The sequence below is a fragment of the Bombina bombina genome, chromosome 1 (assembly GCF_027579735.1).
Source record: "Bombina bombina isolate aBomBom1 chromosome 1, aBomBom1.pri, whole genome shotgun sequence".
Lineage (NCBI taxonomy): Eukaryota > Metazoa > Chordata > Amphibia > Anura > Bombinatoridae > Bombina > Bombina bombina.
Genome location: NC_069499.1, coordinates 191,820,694 through 191,835,348, shown reverse-complemented (window position 1 = coordinate 191,835,348; position 14,655 = coordinate 191,820,694). Strand labels below are relative to the sequence as shown.

Here is a 14,655-nt window from a genome sequence, read left to right as displayed (position 1 = left end):
ATCCCATACGTCACTAGCTCATAGACTCTTGCTAATTACATGAAGGAAAACATAATTTATGTAAGAACTTACCTGATAAATTCATTTCTTTCATATTAGCAAGAGTCCATGAGGCCCACCCTTTTTTGTGGTGGTTATGATTTTTTTGTATAAAGCACAATTATTCCAATTCCTTATATTTATGCTTCGCACTTTTTTCTTACCACCCCACTTCTTGGCTATTCGTTAAACTGATTTGTGGGTGTGGTGAGGGGTGTATTTATAGGCATTTTGAGGTTTGGGAAACTTTGCCCCTCCTGGTAGGAATGTATATCCTATACGTCACTAGCTCATGGACTCTTGCTAATATGAAAGAAATTAATTTATCAGGTAAGTTCTTACATAAATTATGTTTTTCTTGGTTCAGAACTCTGGACACCACTTTTTTATTGGTGGATGAATTTATCCACCAATCAGCAAGGACAACCCAGGTTGTTCACCAAAAATGGTCCGGCATCTAAACTTACATTCTTGCATTTCAAGTAAAGATACCAAGAGAATAAAGAAAATTTGATAATAGGAGTAAATTAGAAAGTTGCTTAAAATTGCATGCTCTATCTGAATTACGAAAGAAAAAAATTGGTTTCAGTGTCCCTTTAAGCCTTTAACGACACCAGTTGGTGAAGCTTGGCATACTGGGTGCCACCATCTTTGAAGCTTACATATTCTTTTACCCTTTCCATACAAGTTCACACTGTAAGCATCTGGGCAAAGGGCACAAAAGCCATGTAGTGGTAGATTCTGTCAGAATAATATGAGAGCTCCATAATCAATAAAACCTGTATGATTTAGGTGAACACTGTTTGTAAATAATTACTTGTTGTAAGAGGATGTTAGAGGATACATTGCTAAGAAGGTAACGAGCTGTGAATAATTGATGTGAAAGCAGCCAATAGAAATAATTGCAGTGTCCCGTGGTCATGCAGTAGTAGACAGCCAGCGATACGGAGCTTCTGTGCAGGACTACATCGTTTTTGTAAAGGAAACCTCCTGTGGAGCACATAGCTATTCAGCCATCTATGAGCACCACCATCAGAAAGCCCCTCATATTTGTTAGTTTTATAAAGGTGACTTTTGCTACTTCCACATTTTCTCTTGTTCTTTTTATATTAGCTTTTATTCATCACAAAGGCAAGCAATCATTTAATATAGCCAACTCGGGATCTTTTACCATGTTAGGAAATGTGGTTAAAGACGACATAAGAAATTTGTTTCTAGCTCTTCTCTTAACTTGTTGTTATACTCATTTATTGATTTCTTTAGGAGACTTTGCTTTTAATTTGATTGGATACACCTTCTTCCCATGGGGAGAGTGGTGTGTTGTTTGAAATATACATATAAGTATTCCTCTAGACACCAATAAATCCTTGCTGGAGTCCTTATGATATTAATAAACACAGTCACTCATCTTAAAGGGATATACTACACATTTTTTTCTTTCATGAATAAGATAGAGCATGCAATTTTAAGCAACTTTCTAATTGTATCCTATTATCAAATTTTATTCATTCTCTTGGTATCTTTAGTTGAAAAGCAGGAATGTAAGCTTAGGAGCTGGACTAAATGTAGCCACTAATCAACAAGCACTACCCAGAGTGCTGAACAAAAAATGGCTGATAATAGGAGTAAATTAGAAAGTTGCTTAAAATTGCATGCTCTATCTGAATCATGCAAGAACAATGTGGGTTTCATATCCCTTTAAGTTTTGGTTAGTACATTTATAAATACTATTGTATTGTGTTGGAAGAACAAGTAATAATCAATGAGAATGAGTCATAGGAAAGCGTAATTCACTTTGTAAATGCTTCTGCAGTGTTTAGCATTTTAATAAAATTATACAAATGCTAATTTACAGCCCTATTCATTCTAGGTATTCTACTATCAAGATGTTAAGTGCAGAGAAGAAATGTATGACAAAGACATCCTAATGCTTCAGGTAACAATTGTCATATTTTTAACTAAAATTGCAGTGTGTCTGTCTATCTTTTAGAAAATTAGAACAGCTAAATTGAGTGTTAAAGGGAAAATCTACTTATTTTTTTATTGTTTAAAAATATAGATAATGCCTTTACTACCCATTATACAACCAACACTGTTATATTAATACACTTTATAACCTTTAAATGTGTGTCTGTTTCTAAGCCCATGCAGGCCTCCTCTTATCTCAGTGCATTTTAGTAGCTTTTTACAGCCAGACAGTGTTAGTTCATGTGTGACATACAGATAACATTGTACTCACCCGTGGAGTTATGCATGAATCAGCTCCAATTGTCTGAAATGCAAGTTTGTAAAAAGCATTAAGATAAGATGCTTAGATACAAGGTAATCATAGAGGAAAAAAGTATATTACTATAATAGTGTTGGTTATGCAAAACTGGGGAATGGGTAATAAAGGAATTATCTTTTTAAACAATAAATATTTCTCCTGTTAAGTGTAGTCAGTCCACGGGTCATCATTACTTCTGGGATATTAACTCCTCCCCAACAGGAAGTGCAAGAGGATCACCCAAGCAGAGCTGCTATATAGCTCCTCCCCTCTACGTCACACCCAGTCATTCTCTTGCACCCAACTAATAGATAGGATGTGTGAGAGGACTGTGGTGATTATACTTAGTTTTTATATCTTCAATCAAAAGTTTGTTATTTTAAAACAGCACCGGAGTGTGTTGTTCCTTCTCAGGTAGAATTTGAAGAAGAATCTACCTGAGTTTTTGGATGATTTTAGCCGGCGTAGCTAAGATTCATTTTTCCAACATAGGTGTGTCCGGTCCACGGCGTCATCCTTACTTGTGGGATATTCTCTTCCCCAACAGGAAATGGCAAAGAGCCCAGCAAAGCTGGTCACATGATCCCTCCTAGGCTCCGCCTACCCCAGTCATTCTCTTTGCCGTTGTACAGGCAACATCTCCACGGAGATGGCTTAGAGTTTTTTAGTGTTTAACTGTAGTTTTTATTATTCAATCAAGAGTTTGTTATTTTAAAATAGTGCTGGTATGTACTATTTACTCAGAAACAGAAAAGAGATGAAGATTTCTGTTTGTATGAGGAAAATGATTTTAGCAACCGTTACTAAAATCCATGGCTGTTCCACACAGGACTGTTGAGAGGAATTAACTTCAGTTGGGGGAACAGTGAGCAGTCTCTTGCTGCTTGAGGTATGACACATTCTAACAAGACGATGTAATGCTGGAAGCTGTCATTTTCCCTATGGGATCCGGTAAGCCATGTTTATTAAGATAGTAAATAAGGGCTTCACAAGGGCTTATTAAGACTGTAGACTTTTGCTGGGCTAAATAAAATTCATTATTAACACATATTTAGCCTTGAGGAATCGTTTAATCTGGGTATTTTGATAAGATTATATCGGCAGGCACTGTTTTAGACACCTTATTCTTAGGGGCTTTCCCAAATCATAGGCAGAGCCTCATTTTCGCGCCGGTGTTGCGCACTTGTTTTTGAGAGGCATGACATGCAGTCGCATGTGTGAGGAGCTCTGATACATAGAAAAGACTTTCTGAAGGCGTCATTTGGTATCGTATTCCCCTTTGGGCTTGGTTGGGTCTCAGCAAAGCAGATACCAGGGACTGTAAAGGGGTTAAAAACGGCTCCGGTTCCGTTATTTTAAGGGTTAAAGCTTCCAAATTTGGTGTGCAATACTTTTAAGGCTTTAAGACACTGTGGTGAAATTTTGGTGAATTTTGAACAATTCCTTCATATTTTTTCGCAATTGCAGTAATAAAGTGTGTTCAGTTTAAAATTTAAAGTGACAGTAACGGTTTTATTTTAAAACGTTTTTTGTACTTTGTTATCAAGTTTATGCCTGTTTAACATGTCTGAACTACCAGATAGACTGTGTTCTGAATGTGGGGAAGCCAGAGTTCCATCTCATTTAAATAAATGTGATTTATGTGACAATGACAATGATGCCCAAGATGATTCCTCAAGTGAGGGGAGTAAGCATGGTACTGCATCATTCCCTCCTTCGTCTACACGAGTCTTGCCCACTCAGGAGGCCCCTAGTACATCTAGCGCGCCAATACTCCTTACTATGCAACAATTAACGGCTGTAATGGATAATTCTGTCAAAAACATTTTAGCCAAAATGCACACTTATCAGCGTAAGCGCGACTGCTCTGTTTTAGATACTGAAGAGCATGACGACGCTGATAATAATGGTTCTGAAGGGCCCCTAAACCAGTCTGATGGGGCCAGGGAGGTTTTGTCTGAGGGAGAAATTACTGATTCAGGGAACATTTCTCAACAAGCTGAACCTGATGTGATTACGTTTAAATTTAAGTTGGAACATCTCCGCATTCTGCTTAAGGAGGTATTATCCACTCTGGATGATTGTGACAAGTTGGTCATCCCAGAGAAACTATGTAAAATGGACAAGTTCCTAGAGGTCCCGGGGCTCCCAGAAGCTTTTCCTATACCCAAGCGGGTGGCGGACATTGTAAATAAAGAATGGGAAAGGCCCGGTATTCCTTTCGTCCCTCCCCCCATATTTAAAAAATTGTTTCCTATGGTCGACCCCAGAAAGGACTTATGGCAGACAGTCCCCAAGGTCGAGGGAGCGGTTTCCACTTTAAACAAACGCACCACTATACCCATAGAAGATAGTTGTGCTTTCAAAGATCCTATGGATAAAAAATTAGAAGGTTTACTTAAAAAGATGTTTGTTCAGCAGGGTTACCTTCTACAACCAATTTCATGCATTGTCCCTGTCGCTACAGCCGCGTGTTTCTGGTTCGATGAGCTGGTAAAGGCGGTCGATAGTGATTCTCCTCCTTATGAGGAGATTATGGACAGAATCAATGCTCTCAAATTGGCTAATTCTTTCACCCTAGACGCCACTTTGCAATTGGCTAGGTTAGCGGCTAAGAATTCTGGGTTTGCTATTGTGGCGCGCAGAGCGCTTTGGTTGAAATCTTGGTCAGCTGATGCGTCTTCCAAGAACAAGCTACTTAACATTCCTTTCAAGGGGAAAACGCTGTTTGGCCCTGACTTGAAAGAGATTATCTCTGATATCACTGGGGGTAAGGGCCACGCCCTTCCTCAGGATCGGCCTTTCAAGGCCAAAAATAAACCTAATTTTCGTCCCTTTCGTAGAAACGGACCAGCCCAAAGTGCTACGTCCTCTAAGCAAGAGGGTAATACTTCTCAAGCCAAGCCAGCTTGGAGACCAATGCAAGGCTGGAACAAGGGAAAGCAGGCCAAGAAACCTGCCACTGCTACCAAGACAGCATGAAATGTTGGCCCCCGATCCGGGACCGGATCTGGTGGGGGGCAGACTCTCTCTCTTCGCTCAGGCTTGGGCAAGAGATGTTCTGGATCCTTGGGCGCTAGAAATAGTCTCCCAAGGTTATCTTCTGGAATTCAAGGGGCTTCCCCCAAGGGGGAGGTTCCACAGGTCTCAGTTGTCTTCAGACCACATAAAAAGACAGGCATTCTTACGTTGTGTAGAAGACCTGTTAAAAATGGGAGTGATTCATCCTGTTCCATTAGGAGAACAAGGGATGGGGTTCTACTCCAATCTGTTCATAGTTCCCAAAAAAGAGGGAACGTTCAGACCAATCTTAGATCTCAAGATCTTAAACAAGTTTCTCAAGGTTCCATCGTTCAAAATGGAAACCATTCGAACAATTCTTCCTTCCATCCAGGAAGGTCAATTCATGACCACGGTGGATTTAAAGGATGCGTATCTACATATTCCTATCCACAAGGAACATCATCGGTTCCTAAGGTTCGCATTCCTGGACAAGCATTACCAGTTTGTGGCGCTTCCTTTCGGATTAGCCACTGCTCCAAGGATTTTCACAAAGGTACTAGGGTCCCTTCTAGCTGTGCTAAGACCAAGGGGCATTGCTGTTGTACCTTACTTGGACGACATTCTGATTCAAGCGTCGTCCCTTCCTCAAGCAAAGGCTCACACGGACATCGTCCTGGCCTTTCTCAGATCTCACGGATGGAAAGTGAACGTGGAAAAGAGTTCTCTATCTCCGTCAACAAGGGTTCCCTTCTTGGGAACAATAATAGACTCCTTAGAAATGAGGATTTTTCTGACAGAGGCCAGAAAAACAAAACTTCTAGACTCTTGTCGGATACTTCATTCCGTTCCTCTTCCTTCCATAGCGCAGTGCATGGAAGTGATAGGTTTGATGGTAGCGGCAATGGACATAGTTCCTTTTGCGCGCATTCATCTAAGACCATTACAACTGTGCATGCTCAGTCAGTGGAATGGGGACTATACAAACTTGTCTCCGAGGATACAAGTAAATCAGAGGACCAGAGACTCACTCCGTTGGTGGCTGTCCCTGGACAACCTGTCACAAGGGATGACCTTCCGCAGACCAGAGTGGGTCATTGTCACGACCGACGCCAGTCTGATGGGCTGGGGCGCGGTCTGGGGATCCCTGAAAGCTCAGGGTCTTTGGTCTCGGGAAGAATCTCTTCTACCGATAAATATTCTGGAACTGAGAGCGATATTCAATGCTCTCAAGGCTTGGACTCAGCTAGCGAGGGCCAAGTTCATACGGTTTCAATCAGACAACATGACAACTGTTGCGTACATCAACCATCAGGGGGGAACAAGGAGTTCCCTGGCGATGGAAGAAGTGACCAAAATCATTCTATGGGCGGAGTATCACTCCTGCCACCTGTCTGCTATCCACATCCCAGGAGTGGAAAATTGGGAAGCGGATTTTCTGAGTCGTCAGACATTGCATCCGGGGGAGTGGGAACTCCATCCGGAAATCTTTGCCCAAGTCACTCAACTGTGGGGCATTCCAGACATGGATCTGATGGCCTCTCGTCAGAACTTCAAAGTTCCTTGCTACGGGTCCAGATCCAGGGATCCCAAGGCGGCTCTAGTGGATGCACTAGTAGCACCTTGGACCTTCAAACTAGCTTATGTATTCCCGCCGTTTCCTCTCATCCCCAGGCTGGTAGCCAGGATCAATCAGGAAAGGGCGTCGGTGATCTTGATAGCTCCTGCGTGGCCACGCAGGACTTGGTATGCAGATCTGGTGAATATGTCATCGGCTCCACCATGGAAGCTACCTTTGAGACGAGACCTTCTTGTTCAAGGTCCGTTCGAACATCCGAATCTGGTCTCACTCCAGCTGACTGCTTGGAGATTGAACGCTTGATTTTATCGAAGCGAGGGTTCTCAGATTCTGTTATCGATACTCTTGTTCAGGCCAGAAAGCCTGTAACTAGAAAGATTTACCACAAAATTTGGAAAAAATATATCTGTTGGTGTGAATCTAAAGGATTCCCTTGGGACAAGGTTAAGATTCCTAAGATTCTATCCTTCCTTCAAGAAGGATTGGAAAAAGGATTATCTGCAAGTTCCCTGAAGGGACAGATTTCTGCCTTGTCTGTGTTACTTCACAAAAAGCTGGCAGCTGTGCCAGATGTTCAAGCCTTTGTTCAGGCTCTGGTTAGAATCAAGCCTGTTTACAAACCTTTGACTCCTCCTTGGAGTCTCAACTTAGTTCTTTCAGTTCTTCAGGGGGTTCCGTTTGAACCCTTACATTCCGTTGATATTAAGTTATTATCTTGGAAAGTTTTGTTTTTGGTTGCAATTTCTTCTGCTAGAAGAGTTTCAGAATTATCTGCTCTGCAGTGTTCTCCTCCTTATCTGGTGTTCCATGCAGATAAGGTGGTTTTACGTACTAAACCTGGTTTTCTTCCAAAAGTTGTTTCTAACAAAAACATTAACCAGGAGATTATCGTACCTTCTCTGTGTCCGAAACCAGTTTCGAAGAAGGAACGTTTGTTGCACAATTTGGATGTTGTTCGCGCTCTAAAATTCTATTTAGATGCTACAAAGGATTTTAGACAAACATCTTCCTTGTTTGTTGTTTATTCCGGTAAAAGGAGAGGTCAAAAAGCAACTTCTACCTCTCTCTCTTTTTGGATTAAAAGCATCATCAGATTGGCTTACGAGACTGCCGGACGGCAGCCTCCCGACAGAATCACAGCTCATTCCACTAGGGCTGTGGCTTCCACATGGGCCTTCAAGAACGAGGCTTCTGTTGATCAGATATGTAGGGCAGCGACTTGGTCTTCACTGCACACTTTTACCAAATTTTACAAGTTTGATACTTTTGCTTCTTCTGAGGCTATTTTTGGGAGAAAGGTTTTGCAAGCCGTGGTGCCTTCCATCTAGGTGACCTGATTTGCTCCCTCCCATCATCCGTGTCCTAAAGCTTTGGTATTGGTTCCCACAAGTAAGGATGACGCCGTGGACCGGACACACCTATGTTGGAGAAAACAGAATTTATGTTTACCTGATAAATTACTTTCTCCAACGGTGTGTCCGGTCCACGGCCCGCCCTGGTTTTTTAATCAGGTCTGATAATTTATTTTCTTTAACTACAGTCACCACGGTATCATATGGTTTCTCCTATGCAAATATTCCTCCTTAACGTCGGTCGAATGACTGGGGTAGGCGGAGCCTAGGAGGGATCATGTGACCAGCTTTGCTGGGCTCTTTGCCATTTCCTGTTGGGGAAGAGAATATCCCACAAGTAAGGATGACGCCGTGGACCGGACACACCGTTGGAGAAAGTAATTTATCAGGTAAACATAAATTCTGTTTTTGCTGTTCTCGGCCATTCTGAGGAGTGAGGTAAACTTCAGATCAGGGGACAGCGGGCAGGTTCACCTGCAAAGAGGTATGTTGCAGTATATTATTTTCTGAGGAATGGAATTGACTGAGAAAATACTGCCAATACCGATATAATGTAAGTTCAGCCTTAAATGCAGTAGTAGCAACTGGTATCAGGCTGTTATGTATATATGTTTACACTTCAGTATTCTGGGGAATGGCACTTCACTGGGATAATACTATATGCATATAACTTTTAGCCTAACTTGCAGTGGGAACGTCTAGCAGCAGGCTGTTTAATGACATTTCATATTATTTGATTTTAAACGTTTTGCTGGCATGTTAAATCGTTTAATTATCTGAGGTACTGGGTGAAAAATAGTTTTGGGCACTGTTTTTCCACTTGGCTGTCGTTTATTTTAATTTAAGACAGTTTACTGAACTTCCCTCACTGCTGTGTGTGAGGGGGAGGGGCCTATTTTGGCGCTTTTGCTACGCATCAGAAATTCAGTCACAAGTCTGTTTCTCTCCCTGCATGATCCGGATCGTCTCTACAGAGCTCAAGGGTCTTCAAAAATTATTTTGAGGGAGGTAATCACTCACAGCAGACCTGTGAGATTGTGCTTTGACTGTGATAAAAAACGTTTATATTTTGTACATTTTTTTCTGCTATTAAGGGTTAGTTATCCATTGCTAATGGGGGCAATCCTTTGCTAAATTTATGCCTTTACCGGGAAAAATTTGGTTTTTATAATTTCTCCGGTTCATTGTTTTTCAACTGTCATAGTTTTTTTCTGTGCTTCTTAAAGGCACAGTGCGTTTTTCATATTACTTGTAAATTGAGTTGAAAAGTATTTCCAAGCTTGCTAGTTTAATTGCTAGTTTGTTAAACATGTCTGACTCAGAGGAATATCTCTGTGCTATATGTGCAAAAGCCAAGGTGGAGCCCAATAGAAATTTATGTACTAATTGCATTGATGCTACTTTAAATAAAAGTCAATCTGTACAAATTGAACATCATTCACCAAACAACGAGGGGGAAGTTATGCCGACTAACTTGCCTCACGTGTCAGTACCTGCATCTCCCGCTCGGGAGGTGCGTGATATTGTAACGCCGAGTACTTCAGGGCGGCCATTACAAATCACACTACAGGACATGGCTAATGTTATGACTGAAGTTTTGTCTAAATTACCAGAACTTAGAGGTAAGCGAGATCACTCTGGGGTGAGAACAGAGTGCGCTGATAATAATAGGGCCATGTCAGATACTGCGTCACAATTTGCAGAACATGAGGACGGAGAGCTTCAATCTGCAGGTGACGGATCTGATCCAAATAGAGTGGATTCAGACATTTCAAATTTTAAGTTTAAACTAGAAAACCTCTGTGTACTGCTAGGGGAGGTATTAGCGGTTCTGAATGATTGTAACACCGTTGCAATCCCAGAGAAATTATGTAGGCTGGATAGATACTATGCAGTACCAGCGAGTACTGACGTATTTCCTATACCTAAGAGGCTTACAGAGATAATTACTAAGGAGTGGGATAGGCCCGGTGTACCCTTTTCCCCCCCTCCTGTATTTAGAAAAATGTTTCCAATAGACGCCACCACACGGGACTTATGGCAGATGGTCCCTAAGGTGGAGGGAGCGGTTTCTACTCTGGCTATGCGTACCACTATCCCGGTGGAGGATAGCTGTGCCTTTTCAGATCCAATGGATAAAAAATTAGAGGGTTACCTTAAGAAAATGTTTGTTCAACAAGGTTTTATATTGCAACCCCTTGCATGTATTGCGTCTGTCACGGCTGCGGCCGCATTTTGGTCCGAGTCCCTGGAAGAGACTCTTGACTCAATAACTATAGATGAGATTTCAAATAAGCTTAAAACCCTTAAGCTAGCTAATTCATTTATTTCAGATGCCGTAGTACATTTAACTAAACTTACGGCTAAGAATTCCGGATTCGCCATTCAGGCACGTAGAGCACTGTGGCTAAAATCCTGGTCAGCTGATGTTACTTCTAAATCTAAATTACTTAACATACCTTTCAAAGGGCAGACCTTATTCGGGCCCGGTTTGAAAGAAATTATCGCTGACATTACAGGAGGTAAAGGCCATGCCCTGCCTCAAGACAGAGCCAAACCTAGGGCTAGACAGTCTAATTTTCGTGCCTTTCGTAACTTCAAGGCAGGAGCAGCATCAACTTCCTCTGCACCAAAACAGGAAGGAGCTGTTGCTCGCTACAGACAAGGCTGGAAACCTAACCAGTCCTGGAACAAGGGCAAGCAGGCCAGAAAACCTGCTGCTGCCCCTAAGACAGCATGAATTGAGGGCCCCCGATCCGGGAACGGATCTAGTGGGGGGCAGACTTTCTCTCTTCGCCCAGGCTTGGGCAAGAGATGTCCAGGATCCCTGGGCGTTAGAGATCATATCTCAGGGATATCTTCTGGACTTCAAAATCTCTCCCCCAAAAGGGAGATTTCATCTTTCAAGGTTGTCAACAAACCAAATAAAGAAAGAGGCGTTTCTACGCTGTGTACAAGATCTTTTGCTAATGGGAGTGATCCACTCGGTTCCGCGGTCGGAGCACGGACATGGGGTTTTACTCAAATCTGTTTGTGGTTCCCAAGAAAGAAGGAACCTTCAGACCAATCTTGGATTTAAAGATCTTAAACAAATTCCTAAGAGTTCCATCATTCAAAATGGAAACTATTCGGACAATCTTACCCATGATCCAAAAGGGTCAGTACATGACCACAGTGGATTTAAAGGACGCTTACCTTCACATACCGATTCACAAAGATCATTACCGGTATCTAAGGTTTGCCTTCCTAGACAGGCATTACCAGTTTGTAGCTCTTCCATTCGGATTGGCTACGGCTCCAAGAATCTTCACAAAGGTTCTGGGCGCTCTTCTGGCGGTACTAAGACCGCGAGGAATTTCGGTGGCTCCGTACCTAGACGACATTCTGATACAAGCGTCAAGCTTTCAAACTGCCAAGTCTCATACAGAGTTAGTACTGGCATTTCTAAGGTCGCATGCGTGGAAGGTGAACGAAGAGAAAAGTTCTCTCTTTCCACTCACAAGAGTTCCCTTCTTGGGGACTCTTATAGATTCTGTAGAAATGAAGATCTACCTGACAGAAGACAGGTTAACAAAGCTTCAAAATGCTTGCCGTGTCCTTCATTCCATTCAACACCCGTCAGTGGCTCAATGCATGGAGGTAATCGGCTTAATGGTAGCGGCAATGGACATAGTACCCTTTGCACGCCTACATCTCAGACCGCTGCAATTGTGCATGCTAAGTCAGTGGAATGGGGATTACTCAGATTTGTCCCCTACTCTGAATCTGGATCAAGAGACCAGAAATTCTCTTCTATGGTGGCTTTCTCGGCCACATCTGTCCAGGGGGATGCCATTCAGCAGACCAGATTGGACAATTGTAACAACAGACGCCAGCCTACTAGGTTGGGGCGCTGTCTGGAATTCCCTGAAGGCTCAGGGATCATGGACTCAGGAGGAGAGTCTCCTTCCAATAAACATTCTGGAATTGAGAGCAGTTCTCAATGCCCTTCTGGCTTGGCCTCAGTTAACAACTCGGGGGTTCATCAGGTTTCAGTCGGACAACATCACGACTGTAGCTTACATCAACCATCAAGGAGGGACAAGAAGCTCCCTAGCGATGATGGAAGTATCAAAGATAATTCGCTGGGCAGAGTCTCACTCTTGCCACCTGTCAGCGATCCACATTCCTGGAGTGGAGAACTGGGAGGCGGATTTCCTAAGTCGTCAGACTTTTCATCCGGGGGAGTGGGAACTTCATCCGGAGGTCTTTGCCCAAATACTTCGACTTTGGGGCAAACCAGAGATAGATCTCATGGCGTCTCGCCAGAACGCCAAGCTTCCTTGTTACGGGTCCAGGTCCAGGGACCCGGGAGCGGTCCTGGTAGATGCTTTGACAGCACCTTGGACCTTCGGGATGGCCTATGTGTTTCCACCCTTCCCGATGCTTCCTCGATTGATTGCCAGGATCAAACAGGAGAGAGCATCGGTGATTCTAATAGCGCCTGCGTGGCCACGCAGGACCTGGTATGCAGATCTAGTGGACATGTCATCCTGTCCACCTTGGTCTCTGCCTCTGAGACAGGACCTTCTAATTCAGGGTCCTTTCAAACATCAAAATCTAATTTCTCTGAAGCTGACTGCTTGGAAATTGAACGCTTGATTTTATCAAAGCGTGGATTTTCGGAGTCAGTTATTGATACCTTAATACAGGCTAGGAAACCTGTTACCAGAAAGATTTACCATAAAATATGGCGTAAATACTTACATTGGTGCGAATCCAAGAGTTACTCATGGAGTAAAGTTAGGATTCCTAGGATATTGTCTTTTCTACAAGAGGGTTTAGAAAAGGGTTTATCTGCTAGTTCCTTAAAGGGACAGATCTCAGCTCTGTCCATTCTTTTACACAAACGTCTGTCAGAAGTTCCAGACGTTCAGGCTTTTTGCCAGGCTTTGGCCAGGATTAAGCCTGTGTTTAAAACTGTTGCTCCACCATGGAGCTTAAATTTAGTTCTTAACGTTTTACAGGGTGTTCCGTTTGAACCCCTTCATGCCATTGATATTAAATTGTTATCTTGGAAAGTTCTGTTTTTAATGGCTATTTCCTCGGCTCGAAGAGTCTCTGAGTTATCGGCCTTACATTGTGATTCTCCTTATCTGATTTTTCATTCAGACAAGGTAGTTCTGCGTACTAAACCTGGGTTCTTACCTAAGGTAGTCACTAATAGGAATATCAATCAGGAGATTGTTGTCTCATCATTGTGTCCTAACCCTTCTTCAAAGAAGGAACGACTTCTACACAATCTGGATGTAGTTCGTGCCCTGAAATTTTATTTACAGGCAACTAAAGACTTTCGCCAAACTTCTTCCCTGTTTGTCGTTTATTCTGGACAGAGGAGAGGTCAAAAAGCTTCTGCTACCTCTCTCTCTTTTTGGCTTCGTAGCATAATACGTTTAGCCTATGAGACTGCTGGACAGCAGCCTCCTGAAAGAATTACAGCTCATTCTACTAGAGCTGTGGCTTCCACTTGGGCCTTTAAGAATGAGGCATCTGTTGAACAGATTTGCAAGGCTGCAACTTGGTCTTCTCTTCATACTTTTTCCAAATTTTACAAATTTGACACTTTTGCTTCTTCGGAGGCTGTTTTTGGGAGAAAGGTTCTTCAGGCAGTGGTCCCTTCCGTATAAAGATCCTGCCTGTCCCTCCCGTCATCCGTGTACTTTAGCTTTGGTATTGGTATCCCAGAAGTAATGATGACCCGTGGACTGACTACACTTAACAGGAGAAAACATAATTTATGCTTACCTGATAAATTCCTTTCTCCTGTAGTGTAGTCAGTCCACGGCCCGCCCTGTTTTTTATGGCAGGTCTAAATTTTTAAATTATACTCCAGTCACCACTGCACCCTATAGTTTCTCCTTTCTCGTTTGGTTCTCGGTCGAATGACTGGGTGTGACGTAGAGGGGAGGAGCTATATAGCAGCTCTGCTTGGGTGATCCTCTTGCACTTCCTGTTGGGGAGGAGTTAATATCCCAGAAGTAATGATGACCCGTGGACTGACTACACTACAGGAGAAAGGAATTTATCAGGTAAGCATAAATTATGTTTTTTAAGTAGACTGTCCCTTCACATGTCACATGTTTTAGGCTCATGCAAGGCAGTAAATACATTTTCCAGGCTCAGAATGAAGTGTCATAAAATTTTAAATATATTTGCGGCTTATTTTCTAAATCAATTTAACTTATGTCAATGATGAATCAGTAGTCTACTTTTCTGTGTGATGCCCTTATAAAATGAAAGACTACCAAGTGGCTTAACAGTACAAAAAGAAAAAATGCCTATTCTGCTGAACTTCATAGGTTTTTCATATTACTAGTAGTAGATAAGTGCTCAGAATGTCCTAAACTCACAGATCCACAAAATATTTTTGTTTGGGCAAA

At 42.5% G+C, this 14,655-nt stretch overlaps 1 protein-coding gene across 5 annotated transcripts in view; it reads left to right on the top strand.

Annotated features, from left to right (window-relative positions):
• The window catches only part of UBR1 (ubiquitin protein ligase E3 component n-recognin 1), a 693,945-nt gene that overhangs the window by 364,622 nt on the left and 314,668 nt on the right, over positions 1-14,655 (top strand). For all 5 annotated transcript variants that reach the window (XM_053697798.1, XM_053697801.1, XM_053697800.1 and 2 more), the window contains exon 18: positions 1,910-1,975. In XM_053697798.1, the coding sequence (XP_053553773.1) occupies positions 1,910-1,975 (66 nt within the window). The remainder of the gene's footprint in view (positions 1-1,909; positions 1,976-14,655) is intronic.